The sequence below is a fragment of the Leptonychotes weddellii genome, chromosome 4 (assembly GCF_054177405.1).
Source record: "Leptonychotes weddellii isolate Sample4059 chromosome 4, ASM5417740v2, whole genome shotgun sequence".
NCBI classification, from domain to species: Eukaryota; Metazoa; Chordata; class Mammalia; order Carnivora; family Phocidae; genus Leptonychotes; species Leptonychotes weddellii.
Genome location: NC_138372.1, coordinates 147,503,888 through 147,526,983, shown reverse-complemented (window position 1 = coordinate 147,526,983; position 23,096 = coordinate 147,503,888). Strand labels below are relative to the sequence as shown.

General features: G+C 36.0%; 1 protein-coding gene across 2 annotated transcripts in view; it reads left to right on the top strand.

Moving 5' to 3' along the window:
- CSMD3 (CUB and Sushi multiple domains 3) overlaps window positions 1-23,096 on the top strand; it is a 1,160,890-nt gene that overhangs the window by 929,020 nt on the left and 208,774 nt on the right. For both annotated transcript variants that reach the window (XM_081816413.1, XM_081816412.1), the window contains one exon: window positions 2,156-2,272. In XM_081816413.1, the coding sequence (XP_081672539.1) occupies window positions 2,156-2,272 (117 nt within the window). The remainder of the gene's footprint in view (window positions 1-2,155; window positions 2,273-23,096) is intronic.

Genomic DNA, 23,096 nt, shown 5'->3' with positions numbered 1-23,096 from the left:
TCTAGTCTCCTTCAACCCTATCTCAGAGCACAGAGGAGTGTCACTCCAGTTTTCAAAAAGCTAATCACTCGACTTTTGTTCTTGATCTTATCTTTTCCTAGACTCTGGGTCTGCTCCGGATTGTCCTTTTGTAATAAATCCTTCCTCCCCGTTAAACAAAACAATAACAAAAACTCACTCAGCTTTGCCCTTTGCCTAACGGCTCCCTACATTCTCCTTTAGTTGATAATTAAGGTTCTGATACTTCTGTATTTCTTTATATACCACTTACTCTTTATCCAACTACGATCTAGATACCATCTCTCTACTGCAAGGGTTAGCGAACTTTTTTTCTGTAAAGGGCCAGATGGTATTGTAGGATTTGTTGGCCACATACGTCTCTGTCGCATACTCTTAGTTTTGTTTTGTAACTCTAAGAATGTAAAAAAAAATCTCTCGTTTCGGGCTGGATTTGGTTTGCTGGCTGTAACGTGCAGAAAGCTGCTCTAGTTGAAACTGCTGTATTAATGATACCAAAAATTCTCAGTTTTGCTTGGGAGTCCTCTCTGCACACGTTGAAAGCCGATTAAGGGATAGGCTGAAGGAAAGCAAACTGTTTGCTTTAATATGGATCAAAGCAGAGGAGCTGAATCAATAGGCTTCCTACGCAGCTACAGGTGTCCCTCAACAATCGCGGCTACTTTTTCACCAGACTCGCCCTGGAATACACGGTAGAGAAGCAGACCAGCCGGCGTGCTCTCTAAGCAGAATGGCGCCCAATCTGCAGTAAAGTAGAAATTCCCGTCCTGGGCTCACCAATCAGGGAAGCTCATTCTACCTCGGGAGTTAGGGGCGGAGCCAGCAGGCCCGCAGTTCGGCAGAAGCCCTCCTCCAGAAAATCGTGGGCGGGCATAGGGAAGCTCCTGCTCTGCGGCGCTCCAGGTCGCCACATTTACTCAGACTCCTTTTTCATTTATTTCCACACGTTATTTGCAACACTTAACCCTGTTAAACACTTTCTTTTAATTTCTTCTTCTCCCTTGGCTTCCAAGACACTATTTTCTCCGTTGCCGCCCTCTATCTGATCCTAAACCTTGGCGTTCCCCAGACCTCCTCTTTGGCCATCTTTTTTCATTCTAGATAGTTTTCTGGGTGATCTCATTCACTTAGAGACTGTCAACTATCATCTTTATGTTTTCAATACCTAAATCTCCATCAGTAGCCGGGGTCTGTCTCATAGCCCAGAACTATAAAACCTAATGTATTTCCCCTATCTTGTGAACAGAAGAACCATCATCTACAAATTTGCCAGAAACATTGGTTTCACCCTCACCTTTTGTAGGAACGTAGCACGTTTGGGGCTGAGATAGCAAAAAAACAAAACAAAACAAAACAAAAAACCTGCCTCTGTGCACCATCAGCAACTCTTCTGATTCAAAGGTAAATCATATAAATGGATAAAGGTTGGTGAGAGTATCTTACTTAGATGAGTGAGTGAATGTATTTGTACAGCCGTCCCCGTCCCATGTATAAAAATACTTAATTTGGTGGCAGCATAATCAAGGTTGATTTTGAGTACAGTGTCAAAGCCTGGCAGTGAGTAAAACAATTTCCCACCTGCATATGTGATTTCTCATCATTATAAAAAAGATGATTATCTTTACATTTTTACCATAAATGAAAGCAGGGCCACCATTATTACCTCTAGAGATAACATTATGATATTATTAAATTACTTTATTTCTGAGAAGAGTGAATCTGAATACTTAAAGTTTTATATGACCACAATTTATTTGTATTTTTTTATTTAGATTACTGATCCATGTGTAGTTTTTTAAATTTTATTTTGTTACGTTAATCACCATACATTACATCATTAGTTTTTGATGTAGTGTTCCATGATTCATTGTTTGCATATAACACCCAGCGCTCCATTCAGTACCTGCCCTCTTTAATACCCATCACCAGGCTAACCCATCCCCCTAGCCCCCTCCCCTCTGGAACCCTCAGCCACAATTTATTTTTAAAATACTTGACAACAGTGGATCTTGTTAAAAGATGGAAATAAATCCTATACCTTAAAATTCAATAGCTATAATTCTATATCATGAAAATATTCATCATATGATTTTTTAAAGTTTTTCTAAAAATATTTTTTGTCATTTTTACTTCCTAGCACCCTGTGGAAGTCGTTCAACAGGTTCAGAAGGCACTGTTCTATCGCCAAACTATCCAAAAAATTACAGTGTTGGACATAATTGTGTTTATTCTATAGCAGTTCCCAAGGAGTTTGGTAAGTAATATTCATCTCATCGTATAGTATTTCATTCCAGACATGCTTTATTTTCTGCTACATGCTATTCAAAAATGTTAGTTTTTTTAATGAAAATATTCACTATTCATGAAGTGCTTTACCCTGTAATTCTTTTTAGATAGTAGCTTTGTAATAATAAAATTTTGAGGTCATTTTACTCAATCTGAATTTACAGTCAAGTACACAGGTGAACAACAATATAAAAATGAAAACAGGATTGTTTTTAATTTTTAAAAATAAGTACATCCAGTAACCTTGCAAGTGCCTTCATGTTGGAATTACATAAAATGGGAAATTACCAGAGCACGAAGCAAAGTGTGCTCTGTAAAATATGCATAAAGTCAAATATAGAACTATTATAATAATGAGAAAAGTATGTACCAAACAATCATATTGTTTTATACTTTTTTAAACACATTTCCAGGAAGAAAAGATTTTGGTTTTAAGTACCTAGTATCTGGGACAGCAGTGAATATGAAAAGACAGCAAAGGACATTTCAGCTCATCTTGTCAGCCTGACAATCTGTTCGGCATTGGCACTGAGAAGACAATGTTTCCTTTGCTGCCTTCACGTCTCCCTGATCACAAGTCTTAGAAGTCACTTACCTGGCTTCTAAAGGTTTTGGATCTAAGGTCCAGCTGGATCTCACCCAGGTTAAGCTCTGTTTATGGATGGATAGGCCAAGGAAATTTAGTGAGCAGTACAGTATGGGAGAGAGGCTGAAAGTTCAGACTTCTGCAATTTAGATTTACAGCGTTGTGTTACACGGTAAAGGATTTGCTACAGCTAAAATGAATGTGTGGGTCTGAATGACAAAGTGTTTTAGCAGAAGGACATGGATTTTATCATACGAAGATTTTTGGATCACATCTTGACTTAACGTTTCTGTTGATATATAAAATAAGCTGATGCTTCCAGTCCAATTTCTTATAACCTGGTATTACCTGTATATCCTCCTTCTCTCTCTTCTGAAACAAGTCCAAGATCTTCAACTTATTTGAGAGAACATTGTCATCAGAAGTGAAGTACTAAACCTTGTGTTTAACCTTGATGTAGAATGATGATGCCAGCATTGGCAAGGTGTCTGTTTCTTTACAAAATATTTCTTCTTTCTAGCATACTGATCGGTTAAATTAGAGTTGAGCTCTTTGAGAACGACAGTTTAGAAAGAAAAACAGTGTCCACGTAATTGTTTATTTATTTATTTTTTGCCTTTGGTGCCCCAAAATAGTCCTTTCCTTGCTACAGGGGTTTTTAGTCCCCAGATGCCAACAATATTACACGTTTGCTGACGGAACCCTAGCAAAGATGGTCCAGAAGGTTGCATGGCGATCTCAGTCCTCTTTATAAGCCATCAGTTTGTTCTATTAAATCTATTCTTGGGATGTCATGTGGCCAAAAAAATGAGAAAGGAAAATCAGACATTTCCTTTCCTGACACATAGACATGCTGGTCACCTAGAGAGATTTTACAGTAGCCAATGTGTGTTCAAAAAGGGAAGGAAAAAGTACTGATTAAAATAAAAGTAAAAGTAAAGTAATGGATTTCTAAAGAATGGAATCTACTGTAGCAGACTTGATGTAAATTAAATGTAATCCTTTTAATGTAAAAAGTAATGCAACTAATAATCAGTGGTTTTTAATATTAATTTTTAAATACGTCTTAGATTATTTGTGGATGAAAGCAAATGTTCTTTGATTTATTAGTAAGGAAACTGATTTTATTTTTATAAATTTTGCATCATTCTGTATTTCAAACTACATATGAAGTCAGACAAACTTGGATTCTAATTTCAGCCTGTCACATCTTATAGCTCTCTGTCTTTGGACAAGTTACATATGCTCTTTGAGACTCAGTATCTTTATTTTTAAAATGGAGATCATTATGTCTGCAGAGCAGAGTTGTTGGGAGGGTGAATGAGATTCCATATATAAAATATATCTCACATAGTTCATGCTCATTATGAGTTTAAACATGCCAACTTTGAAGTCAGATTTCTGGCTTCAGAGCATAATTCATTACTCTTTCTCATTAGATAAGTCTCATCATTGGCCTGAATTTTACTTTTCTCATCTCTGAAATAGAGGTGATAAATGTCTACCTTATAGGGTTAGTTTATAATTAAATGATATAATATATGTAAGTGGCAAAATTGTACATAGTTAAGTCACATACACACAGAAATACACATGCACACACACGTTTATGTTCACATTTGTAGACACCCCACCGCCACTTACCAAAAATTATGTAATGAAATGACCTGAATTACTGGATTTATTAGGGTCTTAAGAGTAGCACAAATTTCTGTTTTGCTGCTTCTTCCTCTCATTCTCATAGTTTCCTTCTGTTGCCACTGTTTTATGACTTTTTGGTATCACTTCCTAACATATCATTTCTCACTTTTTTCTCTTCTTGTCACTTATCTCAAATTATAATCATTCCTTCTTCTGTATCTTTTATATGCTGACACTCCTAGAATTTTACTTTTTAAACATTTAGCATAATATCTGTCAAATACACTCAATTCATTCATTGAAATTGCATTTTTTACAAAGGTTAAGGTTCTACAGTTGCTATGTAAGGAGAAAATCACATACAGTCAACAGCATGCATGAGATTCCTTAACTCACCCATAATGATCATCTACATAATTTTGCATAAGACCTATAGTCTCTGAATAATTCTAACAGGACACTTTTCCTCTAATGTCAGAACAGTTTCTTTAGTTAATACCAGATGAGCTAGCTTGATTTTTTATAGGTCATGTGCTACCAAATTACTTTCATTTATTTATTTTGCCCAGTGTAGAATTGAATTCGTATCAGTTAAATGTGAACATAATATGACCTTACTTTACTGGTTGATTGAATGAGTATTATTCTGTCAGTCAATTCCTATCTTTCAGTTTTTATAGATAAGAAAATTGTCAATCCCTAATGCTTTCGTGAGCATCATTGAATTTCATTTGAACTTCAGATGTTAGGGTCACTTTGGTGATATTCATTCTGCAGGATTACGGTTGTTCTATATATGTAGAACTAGAATAATTCTGGATCATTGAGTAACATTTATTGATGTCAACAATTAAGCTATTTCACTTGGATTTGGGGATTAAAAAATACCCTACCTTTCTATTAATAAAATATGTTTTATTTTTCCTTCATTTTTCAATTTTTAATTACCCATTGTTTCCCTTTTATTGTTTGATTGTTTAAGCCTTCATGCAATGCATTATTTTTAAGTGCCAAAACATGCAAAGCATATTTTCAATTTTGAATTTGATATAGATAAGATGCTTTAGAATGTGGGAGAACTGTTGACATTGTTAGATGAAAAAATGTTTTTGTTAATATGTATTTATACCTATAGAGTGTAGCAGCCAAAATCAAGTTATAGAGAGGGGAGAATTACAAAAGTTAGAGAATAAATGTTGTGGACTTCTATTTCTACAATTCTGGCTGAGATAAAGCAGGAGGAGCTAGGTTGGCAATGAGGTGGGGTATAGGTCAGAGGCTAATGTCTGTGTTTGTTTTCTCTTAGGATAGAAAATAATGAAGTTCTTATTTTAAAGCCCAAGAGAAAGAAAGACACAATAGACAGGGTAAAATTAAATATTTTAGATGGACCAATTGGTAAATCAAGATGCATGAAACAGTTTAAGGAGATAGGATTTTAAAAAAAATACTGAAGGACCTCTTTATAATTCAGAAGAAATGATTCACAACTCGTAACATAATACCTAAATTAGTTTCACATGGCATACTACTTTTTGAAATGATTATCCCTTTCTATCCTCCCACCCTCACTTCCCTTCAGTCACCCATTCCTCACATTCCAAGAGTATGTGTAAAAGAGAATGTATTAGTGTCTGAGGGCTGCCATAACAAAATCACAAACTCGGTGGCTAAGCAACAGAAATTTATTCTCTCAGTTCTGGAGGCTGATCTCTGAAATCAAGTTATCAGTAGTGCCACACTCCCTCTGCAGGCTCCAGGGGAGAATCCTTCTTTGCTTTTTTCCAGCTCCTAGTGGCTTTCAGCAACCCTTGACCTTCTGTGGCTTATAGCTGCATCACTCTGATTTCTGACTCTGTCATCACAAGACCTTTGCCGTTTGTGTGTCTCCTCTGTTTCTGTGTGTATCTCTGTCCTCTTATAAGGACACTGGTTGTTGGGCACATCCTAATCCAGTATGATTTCATATTAATATTTAATTAACTACATCTGCAATGACCCTGCTTCCAAATACAATGACATTCTGAACTCCTGGGTGGATACAAATTTGGCAGGGCGGGGGACGACACTATTCAACCCACTACAGAGGTTGAACTATATTACCATGCCTTTATGTAGAAAATCTTAACAAAAATTACTCTATAAAGCTTGTAGCAAATATTAGCTGTGTAGAATGCAAACTGACATTTAGATTTCTTGGAAAATTCCAACATGCAAATCACCTTGAGGATATCCAGAATAGTCTGTGGTGACTTAATTTTGTGTTTGGCCTCCCAGACAGTTTCACCTCCTAAAAGACCCACCTTGAATGTATATTTATTAAAGTACAAAGTCTTCCCCAAGACTAGCTTTCGAAAGTAGAATCTTGGAAGTAGGCATGAAAACTTTTTCAAGTTTTTTGTCTTCATTTTCCCAGTTAGTCTGCCCTCTCTTTATCTTCTGCTATTGGTGCAGTCTCTTGCTTGCATAGGTTTCAAATTTGTGAATTCCTAAATTACACAAAGTTGTCAGACTGGTCTACTCCGTACAAGGCGAACAGACAGTTACTGAAACCTTTTGGGTATTGCTGGAGGGACATTTTTGGTTTGTTTTGTTTTAGGTTGTTGACATCACCTTGAATTTCTCTCCTACTTTCACATATTTTGTATTTGTTTCTTATTCACAACCATTATTTTTCCTATTTTTCATTGTAGGTCAATTTAGAAACATTTTTCCCTTGATGTTGCCTACAATATGGGGTTATAGCCATGGGGTTTTTTGGGTTGTTTTTTTTTTCTCAAACTTCACCGTAATATTATAGCATAAACACTGGTGATGATTAGATAATGAATATTTCATTAATTCTTATTATATTCATTAAATTTAGTATTTCTTTTCCATCTTATAGACTTAGGTAATTACAAAATGATTGTTAAATGCAATTTATTTTTGCAATACCGTATCTTTTACATTACTGTATTAACTGTTGGTCTATAAAAAGTAGCATTTAAAAATTTAGGTCTTCTTAGAATTTAGAAGGAAAAAAGCAAAAACAGTGGATTAAAACTAAGATGTGCACACATGCACACACACACACTACATATATGTACACATATAAGTGTTTTTTAATTCTTGTAGATTTCTGTACTTTTTAATATGTACTACCGTAATTTTGACCTGCAGATGGAAAGTTAACTATTATCATCTTGTGTGTTAAAACTAGTAGCCATTCTTTTACTCAGTGTATATTCTCCTCTAAAACTCAGAAACATATCTGACCATTTGTCTTTTGATCTTATATCTAGGTGGTTTTCAATGATCTGTTTTATTCAGCATCCCTTATGTAATTTATGTTGTTGTTACCTAACTTTATACTTAATTGAGTAATTGAATCACTAATTTTCCCCAAATTGGAGTGACAAATTGTTTTGAAATTATTTTTGTATGCTCATTAGGTCAGTAAATCATGTCATTGGCATTCTGTTTTTCCTGGTGTGAAGTTTTCAGTAATGAATGAACACTTACGGTCAATAAAGGCTTTTTATATTTTATATTTAAAATGTACGACACTTAATTTTTTAACAGTGCATCAAAACCAATGATTAGTGTTTTGTAAATATTGAATTTACTTGTCTAACAATGACAAATGTTCACAAAATGTGTGTTTATTCAGAATGTATATTTACTATTTATCATTATTTGTTAGATATAGAACAACTGAAAAGAAAAGGATGCTCTCTTTTTAAAAATGAATGGTTCTATTAACGTCAATAGGAAGAAATGTGTATGTTGATTTTGCCCCTATAAGAGAGGAAATCCTTATTTTTGAGCCCAACATTTTAGAGTAAGGAAAGTGTCATTATTATATGTATCTATATTTATATTATTTAATTCTTTGGGTACTATTTATATAATTAGATGAAGCCATGTTTGGTCACCAGCTAGACCAGGATCCTCCATCCAACTTTGGTTTGGATGTCAAGACTTATGACACCACACATGCACTAAGAAGGTATGAAAAGATATATTACTCATATAATGAGACTTTCTGGGAAGAGCAGGGCACAATCCAAAACTGGATTCTGTCAGATTCAAAATTGCTTAAGGAAACAAAGCTGACTGGCTTTGGACTTTACTGTCGTGCTGGAGTGAAAGCTCCTACATGCTGGCCAGAGCTTATGCAGTTTGAAATTCCCATTTGTTCTAAAGGAGAGCGTACCCTGGGTTTCTTATTAGCTTGCCCCAGATAGGGAAGGAGTATGGCTTGAAACTTGCCATTAGTTAAACAACAAAAATGAATCGTACTTATCACAATTCACTCTTGGTGTTTGACTGATAAGTGAAATGTGTCATATTTTAACTTGTCTAAGCCACAATGTCCCTTTATAAGGCTTGCATCCAGAGATTGGTAAGGGACACGAAATTTCCATTGAATGTCTTGTTGCAGACCTCAGCATTTTGAATCATGAGAAGTGAAATGATTGTGTTGATCACTATCAATAACAACTAGAACTCGGAAAAGGATATGGAGTGTCTTGATGAAGCCTTAGTATTATGGCTTTAGTATATGTAGAGATATGTGTTGCATTGATTTATTTTTGGAGTATGTCTGAGACAAGATTCCCAGAAATTTTTGCCTCATAAGGGGCAACCTTGGACCACATGTTCAGACAATCGCCAGTGGCCCAAGGGTCTAAAACATATTCAGTTTTTTGACCAGGGCATCCAGTATAAAAACAACTATCCAAAGTTTGGGCAGTTGTACTGATCGTTGAGTCTTTAATCAGGAATGTCTTGGTTAAAGTATTAAAAGCAGCAGCTTTCCAGGGTGTTCAATCATGTCAGTGATCTTGGTTATACTGTCTGTAAGGTGTACAGATTCCCTTTCCTTTTTCACTCAGTTTGATCCCAAGAAGCTACTCAGGTAGCTAAGGGGTTCAGAAGAGGAAGCTCTGCAAAAGCATGGCATCTGGTAAGGAACTAAGGACCAGAAAAGCCACACCTTCATGCAGGTGGGGTAGGCAATAGGGCCCACATTTAGCTCTAATATGTAGCCGTCATTTCCCTTTTTAGCAAGGAGGGCTTAGTGGCCGTACTAAATGCAGGGTACACTTCCATGACCCAAGGCACAATAGGCAGCTGAATGTAGAGAGCTATAGATTCAGAGGCTTTGAGAGCCTCTGTTTCCAAGAGATCCCAGTATGCAGGATTGCTACTGTAATGGCATATGACGTGGAGCTTAGAGGGGAATCTTCTCGGACCAGAAGTTCAGGGGCAACTTATGCCTACCATGAGTGGTTCAGAGACTCCAAGAGCAATGAAAGGAAGTTGCTAAAGTCTGTAGAGTAACACTGTCTGTGGGACAGCACCTGTTGTATTATAATTTGGAAAGAGTATAGAGACATTTTTGTAGATGGCCCCGTTCAAGGTAGACCAGTTTACAAGTCACAGCATACATGGGCTTAAGTAAAATTATAAATTAGGAATATTTTGCCTTAAAATCCAAAAATTCCTAGAAGATTGTTTAGCAGGTTTCAATAGTATGGTGCCATGAGGGTCAATATTTCTTTCTTGAGACACCTGGCTGGCATGTGACTCTTGATTTTGGAGTTGTGGGTTCAAGTCCCACATTGGCTGTAGAGATTACATAAAAACAAAATCTTAAAAAAAAGTTTCTTCCTAATGGTGTCAGGAATGGAGTGGCTTTTGGCTGACCAAGTCATTTGTAGGGATTTAACTGAGGTGACAGGGCCTTCTGTTATGTGTGGGGAAATGAAACCTGCCCCTTTTGTGAGCTCCTTGTATTTGTATGTCTTAAGTGATTGTGGCAAATGCATCTCCATGAAGGAAGATGTCATCAGTGTGATATCATTACCTGTGCTCCTCAAGAATTTGGACACACTTATAATTTTGCCTACAAAAATGTATGCAGTGGCCAGACTATTGGAGACCTCATGGGTAGCCAGGTAGAGGTGTCTCTTCAAAGCTGAAGTCAAAAAGTGTTATATTCCATCATAGCTGAGAGCAAACTATGGCTGAGAGTCTGTGGAAATTGGTATTAAACAACATATGAGCCAAATAAATAATAACAAAATATTTACCAGATGATGATTGGATGGACCCAGTCATTTCAATAATATTGATTATGGGGCCCTTAACGGGTGGAAACACAGAACCACAGTAATCCACCATGAAGTACCATTCACTTTTCTGAGGGTTAAGAACAGCTAAATTGGGATGTTAAAGGGAGAAATATTGGGGATAAACACCCCTTCTCTAAATAAGTCTTTTATAAGGTGTTTCAATCTTTGAAAACTCTGTTTTGACTTATATTGGGCCATATTAACTATTTTAATTATGGAGAAAGGTCCATAGTGTCTCAATTTGTCAAACCTTCAGTAAGTGCCAAAGACATAATTTAACTTAGTTCGTTTTTGGTTAGAGTTTCCATGACTACCATCGGATATTTAGGCCGGGCAATAAGTCTGATGATTAAGACAAGGCATACTTCTTTGTTCACTATTTTTTTTTTAAGATTTTTATTTATTTGACAGAGAGAGACACAGTGAGAGAGGGAACACAAGCAGGGGGAGTGGAGAGGGAGAAGCAGGCCTCCTGCCGAGCAGGGAGCCCGATGCGGGGCTCGATCCCAGGACCCTGAGATCATGACCTGAGCCGAAGGCAGATGCCTAACGACTGAGCCACCCAGGCGCCCCATCTTTGTTCACCATTTTATATTTCATAGCTCCTTTATATTGTAGGGTGTGTCTAAGTTCACTAGCTCTAAATTTACTGAAATCCCCAGGAATAACTATAATTTGGGCCTCTGTAATGATATAAGGCCATGAAAGTTTGCCACTTGGTGCATCTCAGTAGATATTAAACTTATTCAAAATCTGTGCTATAGAGGTGCAAAAGATAATTAGAAACATTTTATATTTTCACTTTATAAAGTCTTGTGGTAAACTTGGATTTCTAATTTGGTCAAATTGTGGATCTCTTTCTCAGTTTTTTGTTTCCTCCTCACCTTGTGTGTTTGTTTGTTTAATGGTTAACTAGATATAATTTGGAGGAGGGGTAACCTCTTTACCCTGCTCATATTCATAAGATTCTTTGTCTAGAAAGTGTCAGATCTGTAACATGAGGGCTAGGGTCTTCCCCTGTAACAATTGTTTCTTTATAGGGTTTAAGGATCCAGAGTTTAAGTAGAGTTTTAATTACCTCTTTAATTTTTTATGGCATAGATGCCATAAGTGTTTGTTTTTTCTCTATAAGCATAAGGATCAGTATCTTTGTTACAGACAGGCCTGGGCAGCAGTAATAGCAAAAGCATTTTCATGGAGTCTTAGTGAGTCATCTGCTTCTAGGAGTGTAGACCTCAGCGTGCTACATGGTAACTGCCCTTCCACACAACTGGCCACCCAGCAGCCCTATAAATTGCACAAGGTATCGGTACTTTTCCTGAGAATTCTATGGAAGAAGCACCAATTCGTTGTTGAGACTCACAACCAATAGTCATAACATAAAACTGTTCCTCTGAACTTTGCATTAGTCACAGCTTATGCCGTAATCAAGACATACAATTCCACGTGAGGCACACAGATAGGATCAGGCTTGACACAACCCAGCGGTGGTATTGTAGTAACTTTAAGGAGGGCTTTAACTCTTGTTTCTAAATGCCAATCATCAAAATTTCTGGTGTAGGTTGATTAAATCTGTGATAAAAATTCTGTAGAACTCAGCAAATACAGCACAAAGCTGCATAGCTCAAAGTGCAAGATTGCTAGCAGGTAAAAGAACCAGTTTCTAAACCAAAGCAAGAGAAGAAAGATGCTCAGTTACGTTATTTATCACCTGGACACCTCCTCACTGCTTCAGTTGTTGAGCTTACTCGACTCTTGGTTTGGATTTTGAGACGGATTACACTACACAAACAATATGGGAGCATGAAAATTTTTAATTAGTCACATAATGATGCTTTCTGGGAAGAGAGGGACAGGCTCCCAAACAGGTCCAAAATGACATGAGACAGCAGGGAAGGGAGAGAAGCTTTGGAGTTCTATCCAAATAGGTTGGTAGTGGTGTGAGGGTTCCTGTGTTCATGTCAGTGCTTTAGTGGTTTCAACTTTCCACTAGTGCCAAAGGAAGGAGAACTCAGGCGTTCTAATCAGCTTGCTCAGATGTGTGGCCGAAGAGGAAGGGGAGCAGTGAGGCTTGAAATCTGTCAGCAGTCAAACATCTAAATATGCCTGTGGTCCCTTTAATACAAGATGTAATTTATAAAGCTGCAATTTATAGATTATATAACATCATGTCTTAAATATATTGATATATATCATAACTTCCTATTGCCATTATGTTCTCTTTCCACTTAAAAAAATTATTTCCTTTCAGCCTCCAAGAAAATGAGTATAATATGCTCTAGAATTTTATTAGCTGAATTCTTAAAATAACTGTCAAATGATCTATTAGGTCATTATGGTAAATGTATATTTGCATCCATTATGTAATGGATGTCAATGTTGATGTTTCAAATTTCTCTCATTTTTAAAAAAATCAGTTATAGGAAATAAATGATGCTTAATAATTCAGAAGAAAACTTTGGAAAATATAGTACAGAAATATCAGTCTAGACATTTTACAATAATTTGTTTAAATGGTGATTATGATGTTTCACCATATTAATATTTTTTCCATTCATATTCACTTTTATTTTTTGCTGTATTTTACCAAGTTGATAAGTTCAGTGGCTGCCCCATCAGGCTGTTTAATACCAGTTGGCATCAGATTGCTGAAGATTATTTTGTATTGAAATTCAAAGTCATAAAGTCAGTGATGGTAACAATAATAAACTAAAAAGAAGATTGAACAGTTGTTGTGGAATACTGGAAAAAAAAACTGTTCTTGGAGTCCACAGGTCTGGATTGTGGTCCTTTATCTGCCTCTAATTGGCCGTGTAACCTTAAGTAAGTTATTTAAGCTTTCTGGACCTCATTTTTTTAATCTATAAGATGAAAATCTCTGATTCAATGGTCTGGAACTTGCCAACTTAAAAATATATATATATATATGCAATTTACTTTTAAATTCAAAGAGTATGCTCTTAGTAGTTAGAGAAGTAAAATACAGTAAAGTACTACCAAACTTTCTGATAATTCAAGAGTCTAATCTTACAATTACATGGATTTGTGTGATTTTAGTTAATTCCAAAAATGACTATAAATTTAGTATAAATTCTGAATCTTTTATGTTCCTGAAAAAAGTAAAATAAGTTATGTAACAGCATTATGCTACATTCTCCTTTTTAAATTTTCTTTCTTTTTCTTTTCTGATTTTTAATGCATCAGAATATTCTTGGTTATCTTTACCTTTGTCACCTCTATCATTAAAGTTCCATAAGTATTTTTGAGGGCGCTTCTTATTTTTCAGTCACTACAAATGTTAGAAAATTATTTTCTACTCTACTCCAATACTTGTATTTAGGTACAAGATAATTCCTTGGATAAACTCAAATATTCATATATAGGGAGAAAACTTTACCTACAGAATTTTACTGTAAATTTGATGGTCTCCCCTTAAGAACTCGATAGGGGGGAATATTTGAAATAATGAAAAGGAAAAAAAAACAGCACTGTTCTCTATATGTATTCATAACTTTTTCTGGAAGAGTTCTTATGGAGAAGTCATTAACCAAAGTCTTTTTTAGTGTTTCATTATTCTGTCATGCAGAATCACATTTGTAATATTTTACACTATGACAGATGAAAGCTAGAAGATAAATGATTCACAAAAACACACAGCATGCCACAGGCAGAGCCTTTTGTAAACATGGAATACCCATCATTTTTGCCACTTTCCCACTGATATTTCAGGATGGTATAATGATCTCTAATTGTTTAACACTGCAATTCAGTGCTGATTACAATTAAAATACAATTTTTTCTTCTGTTTTGGTGATTTATGATTTAATTTTTCTGCTTTAGACCCATCAAAATGTTAGAATTTTTAAGTGATTCATTTATTTGAAAGCTCAAGTTGTATTTCAAATAAGTTAAAGGATTGATGGTGTTTATTTTGTGGTCGGTGTACAAATACATGGTGCACATCACACACTACAGAAATGTGGTTCCAGGCTGTGAGTTAAAGGAATTTAAGATTCTCTTACAGTTTATATAAACTCTTACTATATCAACCTAGCTGTTTTTGCTGAACAGGTAAAACTCCAAAATAGATGTGTAACTAAAATATTTTCCGAATTCACAAAAGCCGTTATCTACTGAAAAACCAAACTACAGAGTTTCATCTGTCATATTGCTTCTCTTAGCAAATTTTCATATAAGGTATTTTTTAAACCTAGTATAATATTTATTTTATTTCAACAGATATTGCCAATTAAAAATCAAATTAAAAGCGTTGATTTGGGGGTGTCTGGGTGGCTCACTCGTTTAAGCATCTGACTCTTGGTTTCAGCTCAGGTCATGATCTCAGGGTCATGAGATTGAGCCCTGCATCAAGCTCCACACTTAGCATAGAATCTCCTTGGGATTCTCCCTCTCCCTCTGCCCCTCCCCCACTCATGCCCCTCTCTTTCTCTCTCTCAAATGAATAAACAAAATATTTAAAAAGATAAAAATAAAAGCATTGATTTAATGGCAGATGATATAAATGAGATCAGGATGTGGGCGTAGTAAGGAATGGTATTACTGTGGTTTCACCTTCTTGAAAGCAGCAAATTCTACAATCTTTACAACACAGGATGGTCTGAACAAAGTTCATCTGTGGAATGAATATGATTTTCAATCTAATATGTTTGCAGTGTTTCGTTTAGAAGTATGGGAACTTAATGACTTCCTTTCCCTTTTTCTCATCCCTTTGCTTTTCTCCACCATCTCTAAATTCAGAGAAATATACTACTATTAACTCTAACCACATTGTGAGTAGAGACTATATTATACTGCTTGTAAGTGGTAATTATTCAGTAATTGTATCAACTATTTATTTAAACAGTATGTACATGCTCAGCCTTGAGCTAGAATCTGAGTTTACAGGTTATGTAAACAGTGGTTCTTGCCCTTCAGGAGATCATAAGAAAGGCATTCGATAAAGGAACAGTTTATTTAAAAAAGATTATGGAAACTGCTATAATAGATGTTTGTGAGGATGCTAAGGAAACACATAAGAGGAACACCTAAGGCAGACTGATGGCAGGTTTGGGAGATGGGGGTCACAGTGTCAGAAACATTTACCTGATGAAATACTGTGTGGCCTGAGTCTTAGAGAATGTGCAATTGTTAGTCTCTTAAAGAACAATATTCCAGCCAGACAGAACAACACGGGCAAAGGTGTAGATATATGGTACATGGTTTCTGAAAGGAACTACATATTTTTCTCTCTGGTTGAAGAGCAGAGCACCACTCAGAAACTAATATGCTTGAAACCAGAGAAGCATACAGAGACGAGATTATGGAAAGCTGTGTATGCCATGTTTAAATCAATTCAAAAATGCTTATTGAGTTCCCACTGCTTCAGAGAGACATTTTCTAGGCTGAGGATATCTGATGCCCGACGAGACAGAAAACCTTAATTGGTCTCATTATCATATACTCTACTTCTGTAGTCGGGCAATCTAGGGATAATATTCAGCTGGTACATACTGGCAGAGACATTTTACTTGTTAGAATTTTGAAATATTTCCCTGCTGTTGCCGGTCTCCTGAACAATCCCACATTCCTCTGGCCACCAAGCGCCTTTCCCCGGCCCTTCCCCCGGAAACTGAAGGAGTAATACCCAGCCTAATATCAGTTCTGACTGGGCTGTGCCCATAATTTGGGAGTCCCCCCCGTAAATATAATTGAATACACTCAAACCTACACACACACACACACAAATATGATCCCAAATTCTGCTAATGGGAGTGAACGGTGAAAAAGAAAACAAAAGCAGAAGGATCAAATTTAGATTAGGGAGATGAGTGAAGATTGCAATATTTTGTAAAATGAAGGGTAAGTACGAGGTTAAAATGTATCATGTATGCTGTAGGACCTAATGAAGCTATTTAAGCAGGAAAATAACAGCTTGATGGACATTTTAGGTTTGTCATTTGCGGCAGGGAAGACAGGCTGAGAGGCACAGGTGAGAAACAATGAAAAGCTAATTTAGACAGTGGGAGAAGGGAGGAAACTGATTGTAGGGAGTGCTAGAGAGGAATACAAAAATGTATAGTAGAGTTACTGTTCTTGAGTAATTCATGGTCTGGAGAGGGAATGATGGAAATGTAATTATGTATATAGATATATAAGTAGAAAGGGCAAAGGGACATCACACAGGCAATGAGACCTGGAGCCCAGGTCCATCCTGATGTCTGGACATGAGCCTAATCCAGACTCCAATCATAAGTTTGCAGGTTCTGAAATTCAATGTTGAAACTTTAGGAGATTGGTTCACATTGATTCCCACTCTCCAAGCCCAGAGGAGATGATTTATAAATCGCAATGCCAATTACCAATTTATTGTGAAAGAATATCCAGCAAGCTTATCAGTTCTGGCCATTTGCCTAGGACCCTCCATATTGGTGAATAAATTTACTCCTTAGACAAATTAATATAATTATCAAATTATAGATCAGAAGTTTATTGAATATTAAGGACACTGGAAAAGGATATTGATGTACTTATGGGAAATTTATATCATACTACTAGAGCTGGAAGAAATATTCTTAACTACACTAGAGAAAGGAATTTCTTTCTTTAGAATTTACTACATCAGACTTTACAAAAGTATCAGGAGGGAGCATTAATACATGGTGAGAAGGTTGGGCAGAAAACCTGAAAAAAGTTTGTAATCACTGGGTAAAGAAGCTTGAAATCCTTTTTGATTTATTTCCTCTAAGCCTTTTCAGAACAGCTAATATGCCAATGTGCATGTCATCCACGTGTGCATGTGTGTGAGTCTGTATGTGTGTATGTTCATTTATATATATTTGGTTAGGCATTTTTTTTAAGTTGCAGCCCAAAAAATATTGAACGAATGTGTAAGCTCTTTGTGGTTAGAAGTTAAATTTTGTTATTGAAATGTAAGAGCTGACAATTTTTGTCACATTAAAACATATATATATAGAGAGAGAGAGAGAGACTATGTGAATGAATGATAGGATTAAGAAATTAATCAAGTCACCCTTTATACTGGATGAGGATAACACATTCTTATATTTTTCCCAGACTTTTATCTACCATACTTAGTAACCATAAGATTAGTATATTCATGTTTCACTTTGATAACTCTGTTTTAATATTCATTAAATTAGGCTACACCTAATTTCTTAAGGAACCTCTTGCAATTGATTATTTTTGCAGACAACGACTCACATTATGTCATTGGCTCTAACTTATTTTATTGATCTACATTTGGCCACCAATTAAAACATTTTAAACACAGGTATTATAAGTAAACCTCATACACAAAAATCATAATTGTTTACATTATAAAAAATAACATTTGTTAAGTTGAAAATGAATCTTTGAAGTTACAAAATTGTTGTTTTTATTGTCAGTGTCATTATCTGTCTTTAGATTGTTTGGAAATAGTGAGTCTGTACAATTTTGTTGAGGATTTCTAGTTTAAACTGTGATTATCAAGAAGCATAATGCTGTTAGAATCCCAGAGCATGTTCTGTGACTCATATTTCCTGCTCAAATACTTCAGTGAATTTTGTGGTGAAATATTCTCTGAAACTCTTATAATATATGATATAATATAAAATGTTACAGTTCACATGCCCCAAATCCACATGTTCAAGAAATGGAATTTCCCATCTTGTCCAGAGTTTTCTCTAAATGTCTAAAGTTTAAACAACGCCAGCAGAGTAATGATGGAGAGTTTGGGAGCAGGGCAGAGGTGAGGGGGAAATGGGGAAAGGTTAAAATGTAGCATGTGGTCCTATAGGAACTACTGAGGTATATCCTCATTCTTTTTTGATCCAAGTGCCAATACAGAATCTGCTGCTTCATCTTTCTTATCATGCCTTCACCTGATTTCTCCCAAGATGCATCTGAATGCCTAGGTGGGCAGGACTTTGTTAAGGATTGATGCTTACCTAAATTTCTTCCAAGAATTGAGGCCCAAGTACCTCCTTATCCCACTCAAAGATGCCTCTCGGTGTTTGGCTTGGAGAGGACTGTATGCACTCACCTTGGAGACTCTCAGTTTCTAAGCTTGTCTGTGCAAGCTCCTCTCTTCCTTCCCAGTATAGGAAGGCTCTACCCAGGATGTTGGTGGCACAGGAGGAATAGGGCAGAGGAGTGAGTTCATCTACCTAGCCAATCATATTTCCAAATATTTTTTATTTTGATGATTAGACTTTTGAAGTTCAAAAGATGTGGATCTGACCATTATTTGTATTCTGTCATGTCGTCCATTCCCCTAAGGTATATAGTAGGACTAGAGTTGGAATTATATATGAGAAAAAGCTGCAAGGTGTAAAGTTCTGTGGGTGTAGGGAGAAAACATCAATAAATATCACAAAATATTTCCTGCATTTTATAAATCAATTTGAAATAGAGATTCATGTATTATTTTAGTTTTGCTTATAATTTCTCAGGAACACATTTGTTGTATAATTTATAATTGATAGATTAATCTTTGTATTCTTTTTCTTTTTTTTAAGATTTTATTTATTTATTTGAGAGAAAGACAGCAAGCATGAGCAGGGGGGCGGGGCAGAGAGAGAAGGAGACTCCCTCCTGAGCAGGGAGCCTGACTCCCGGCTCCACCCTGAGATCATGACCTGAGCCTAAGGCAGATGCCTAACTGACGGAGCCACCCAGGCGCCCCTCTTTTTCTTTAAAATGATTTTTTTTACAACATCTTCTGAGCTTGCTTTCATAATTATTGAGGGTTTGTGTCTAGACATATCCTAAACATATCCTCTGCTGTCAGGGAAAAACTTGATAGCAATAAGAGCTGGATTTCAGGGTTTTTTTTGGTTTTGTTTTTTTTAATTTTCTTTTTAAAGATTTTATTTATTTGACAGAGAGAGACACAGTGAGAGGGGGAACACAAGCACGGGCAGGGGGAGAGGGAGAAGCAGGCTCCCCGCTGAGCAGGGAGCCCGATGCGGGGCTCGATCCTAGGACCCTGGGATCATGACCTGAGCCAAAGGCAGCCGCTTGAAGACTGAGCCACCCAGGTGCCCCTGTTTTGTTTTTTTTAAGTAATCTCTATGCCCAACAGGGGCTGGAACTCATGACCCTGAGATCAAGAGCCGCATGGAACATGCTCCACCAGCTGAGCCAGCCAGGTGCCCTTGGGTTCCAGTTTTATCACCACTATGACTTCAGGCAAATCATTTATCTTCTCTGAGATAATCTCCTATGAAATAGAAATAATTATCTTGGCCCTCTACCCTAATCCATAAGATCACTAAGAGCATAAAACAAGAGATGTGTGTGCACACAGACACGATCATGTTGTAAAGTGTAGGACCCCCTGTAAAGGTTAGTAATAATCTTTTCAATGTTTTTGTTTTCTCACTGATTAATTTTAAGAAGTATAACAATTCAAGAACTCTATTTTAAATATATTTTTGAGTATGAACAAGATTTGGTTCCACTTACTTTCTTCAGATAATAGACTCTTCTCCACCCCAGGAAGTACATACATGTTTTATTAATAGTATTTATTCCACAGAACCATTTGTCTCTACTTAGTGTTGACTGCACTTGAGAAGAAACTCTGTACCAGAATCCTTTATTGAACGAAACCTGAGCTCCACAGACTGCTGATTACTAGGTTTGCCTATCTGATGATCACCCTCACCAATTCGCGAAATTCTTCTAAGATTTACCAGGTTGTTTGCTTTCCATTTTTGCTGATTTCTGCTACAATTGCTCTGTGGATTTCCTGTTTGAAAAATAAAGTCCACATTCACAGTTTTTACCTACTTACAAAGCATATCATGAGACATTCTCTTCCAGCTCTCTACCACCCATTTTTTTTCATAACATTTGAAACATAATCATCCTCCATATTTTTCTGCTGTAAAATTTTGTTTTCTATTTCCTAGGAAATGATATGATATCTGGAATTTGTTTCCAAATAATCTCAGAAACTGGGGCTGATGTGGTTTTTATAGATGAAACTAGACTCTTCGATGAGTAGATAATTTAAATTTTTCTGTACAAAAAATGTTTATAAAAATCAATTGATCTTTTACCAGTATTATTTGTAAAAATAAGAATGGGATAAAAATAAATATAAAAATATATACCTTTTGTATTTTTAATCCCCAACTTGTATCACTAAGAGTTGATAGAGGATAGTCTGAGATCATTTTCCCACTGAGGCAGACTGCTGTGTGATGTTCTATCAGTTTCTTATTTTCTCATTCCTTAGATTTCCTTGGATTTGAATAGGTATGATGTCTTTCTAGGACTAAAAGACCATGTCCTACCTTTATCAATCAGTTAACAAGCTGTGTGAAAGCTGGATGAGTCATTTATTATTTCTGGATCTCAGCAGTTTCCTCATCTCTAAGATGAGGGAACTGAAAAAAATTTTCTTCTCTTTTTTGTTAAGTAAGCTCCACGTCCAGCATGGAGCCCAGTACGGGGCTTGAACTCATGACCCTGAGATCAAGACCTGAGCTGAGATCAAAAGTCAGATGCTTAACTGACTAAGCCACCCAGGCACCCCCCCCATTTCTATTTTTTACTGTACATTTCTTTAGTTTTGATTATTTCTTGACCTATTTATTATGCTCTATTTCTCCGACAACTCTGTGCATTTCTATCCTAGTTTTGCCATTCACTTTCTGGTTACTTTGGTCAAGTTACTTACTCATATTTCTTTATTTGAGGAAATAACTAATCCAGCCTAATGGCTTTCTAGCAAGAATCAAGAAATAATTTATTTAGAACACTTATCATAGTTCATGGCATGTACTAAATGCTCAGTTAATTTTAACTAACATTTGCAGTAACATCACCTCTTTTAGGTAATTTTTTTTTCTTAACAGCATTTAATTTTTTTTTTTTTTATTTCTTTATTTGAGAGAGAGACACAGCGAGAGAGGGAACACAAGCAAGGGGAGTGGGAGAGGGAGAAACAGGCTTTCCGCCAAAGCAGGGAGCCCGATGCGGGCTCGATCCCAGGACCCTGGGATCATGACCTGAACTGAAGGCAGACGCTTAATGACTGAGCCACCCAGGCGCCCCCTTTTTTTTTTTTCTATTCACTGTATTTCATGTATCATGAAGACATCAGAAGACAGGAAATATAATGCTGTAAAATATTTTAGGAAGTAGATTTTTTACAACTTATGTTTCAGTGATAGAAGTAACCACATAATAGTTATTGAAAAGTAAGGTAAAATAAACAAAATCATTTGATTTATCTGTGTAGCGTATTACCTGAGCAGTATATGTTTTTTGATTACAATGACGTTCTGGTAAGTAAAGGCTTATTTCAGATTTTAATTGGTTGACTCTCTCTGTGTAGTCAAGTGAACTGACTCATTCATTTATATGACGAGATGGCCAGAGCAGCCATGTCCTGACAGAACACAGAATGATGTTACATCTGCCTAGGTTAGTTGTTTGAGCTCTCAAACCAGGAATTAAAGAAAAAAAAATGTATTATTTAAACAAGCAACGTATATGCACCATAATTACCAGATAATCAATTGCTAAGTGAAAACACTGAAAATAGCCTCCTAAAGAGTTAAAGCTATCATTAGAAATGCCTCAAAATCTCAATAAAATCTTGCCTTTCCACCTAGTATTGCACATCTTTGATGAATGAAAGTTACATCTATTGGATTCTGTGGTCATTTCTCTGTTTAAGAAATTTTCAAGAAAATTTAATCACAACAATTTTGCTAGCTTAGAAAACATGGTTTCATTTTTGCCTACTCTTAATTTCTTAAACTTTATGCATACATTTTTAGAAATGGTATGTCATACTTTTAAAATAACTATGTTTCACATCAGCTCTTTTATTCTTCAATTAAAGATCCTCGTGTTTTCAAGAAGCTAAGAGTGTGTTGGTATGATGTACATATTTTAAATTTGTCTCCCAACAACTTATTAAAAACTCGAACCTAGCACAGAAGAAGAATATTTCCAAAAACCCTAGATAAGGGTTCATTTTATAACTTCTTATTCTTTTATATCCAAGGTCAATTTTGTAGTTTGGTGAGATTTAAACAGTGTAACACAGGGAAGTCTAGGACTGGCTATATTATCTCACTTTCCTCTTAACCTGAGAATCTTGCAAGCTTTATGGCAGTGTGGTCTGGCAGATTGTATATAAACAAATCATAAATCACAGCTGGGGAGGATTTCAGTCACTGGTTCAGTGGCGGAAATGTAAGCCAAATGAGCAGATGCCTTGGGTAAAATTTGTATCTAACCAAGATAATAAATTATTCCAAGCTTTGTTTAAAAAAAAAAAAAGTTCTATATAAGATCTGCACATCCAATAAAACAGAAACACCATTAAAATCTAAAAATAAAAATCTAACTTTTAAAAGATTGTATTTATAAATAATTATTAATTTGATTTGCAAACAGTATTAAAAGGCCATATGATT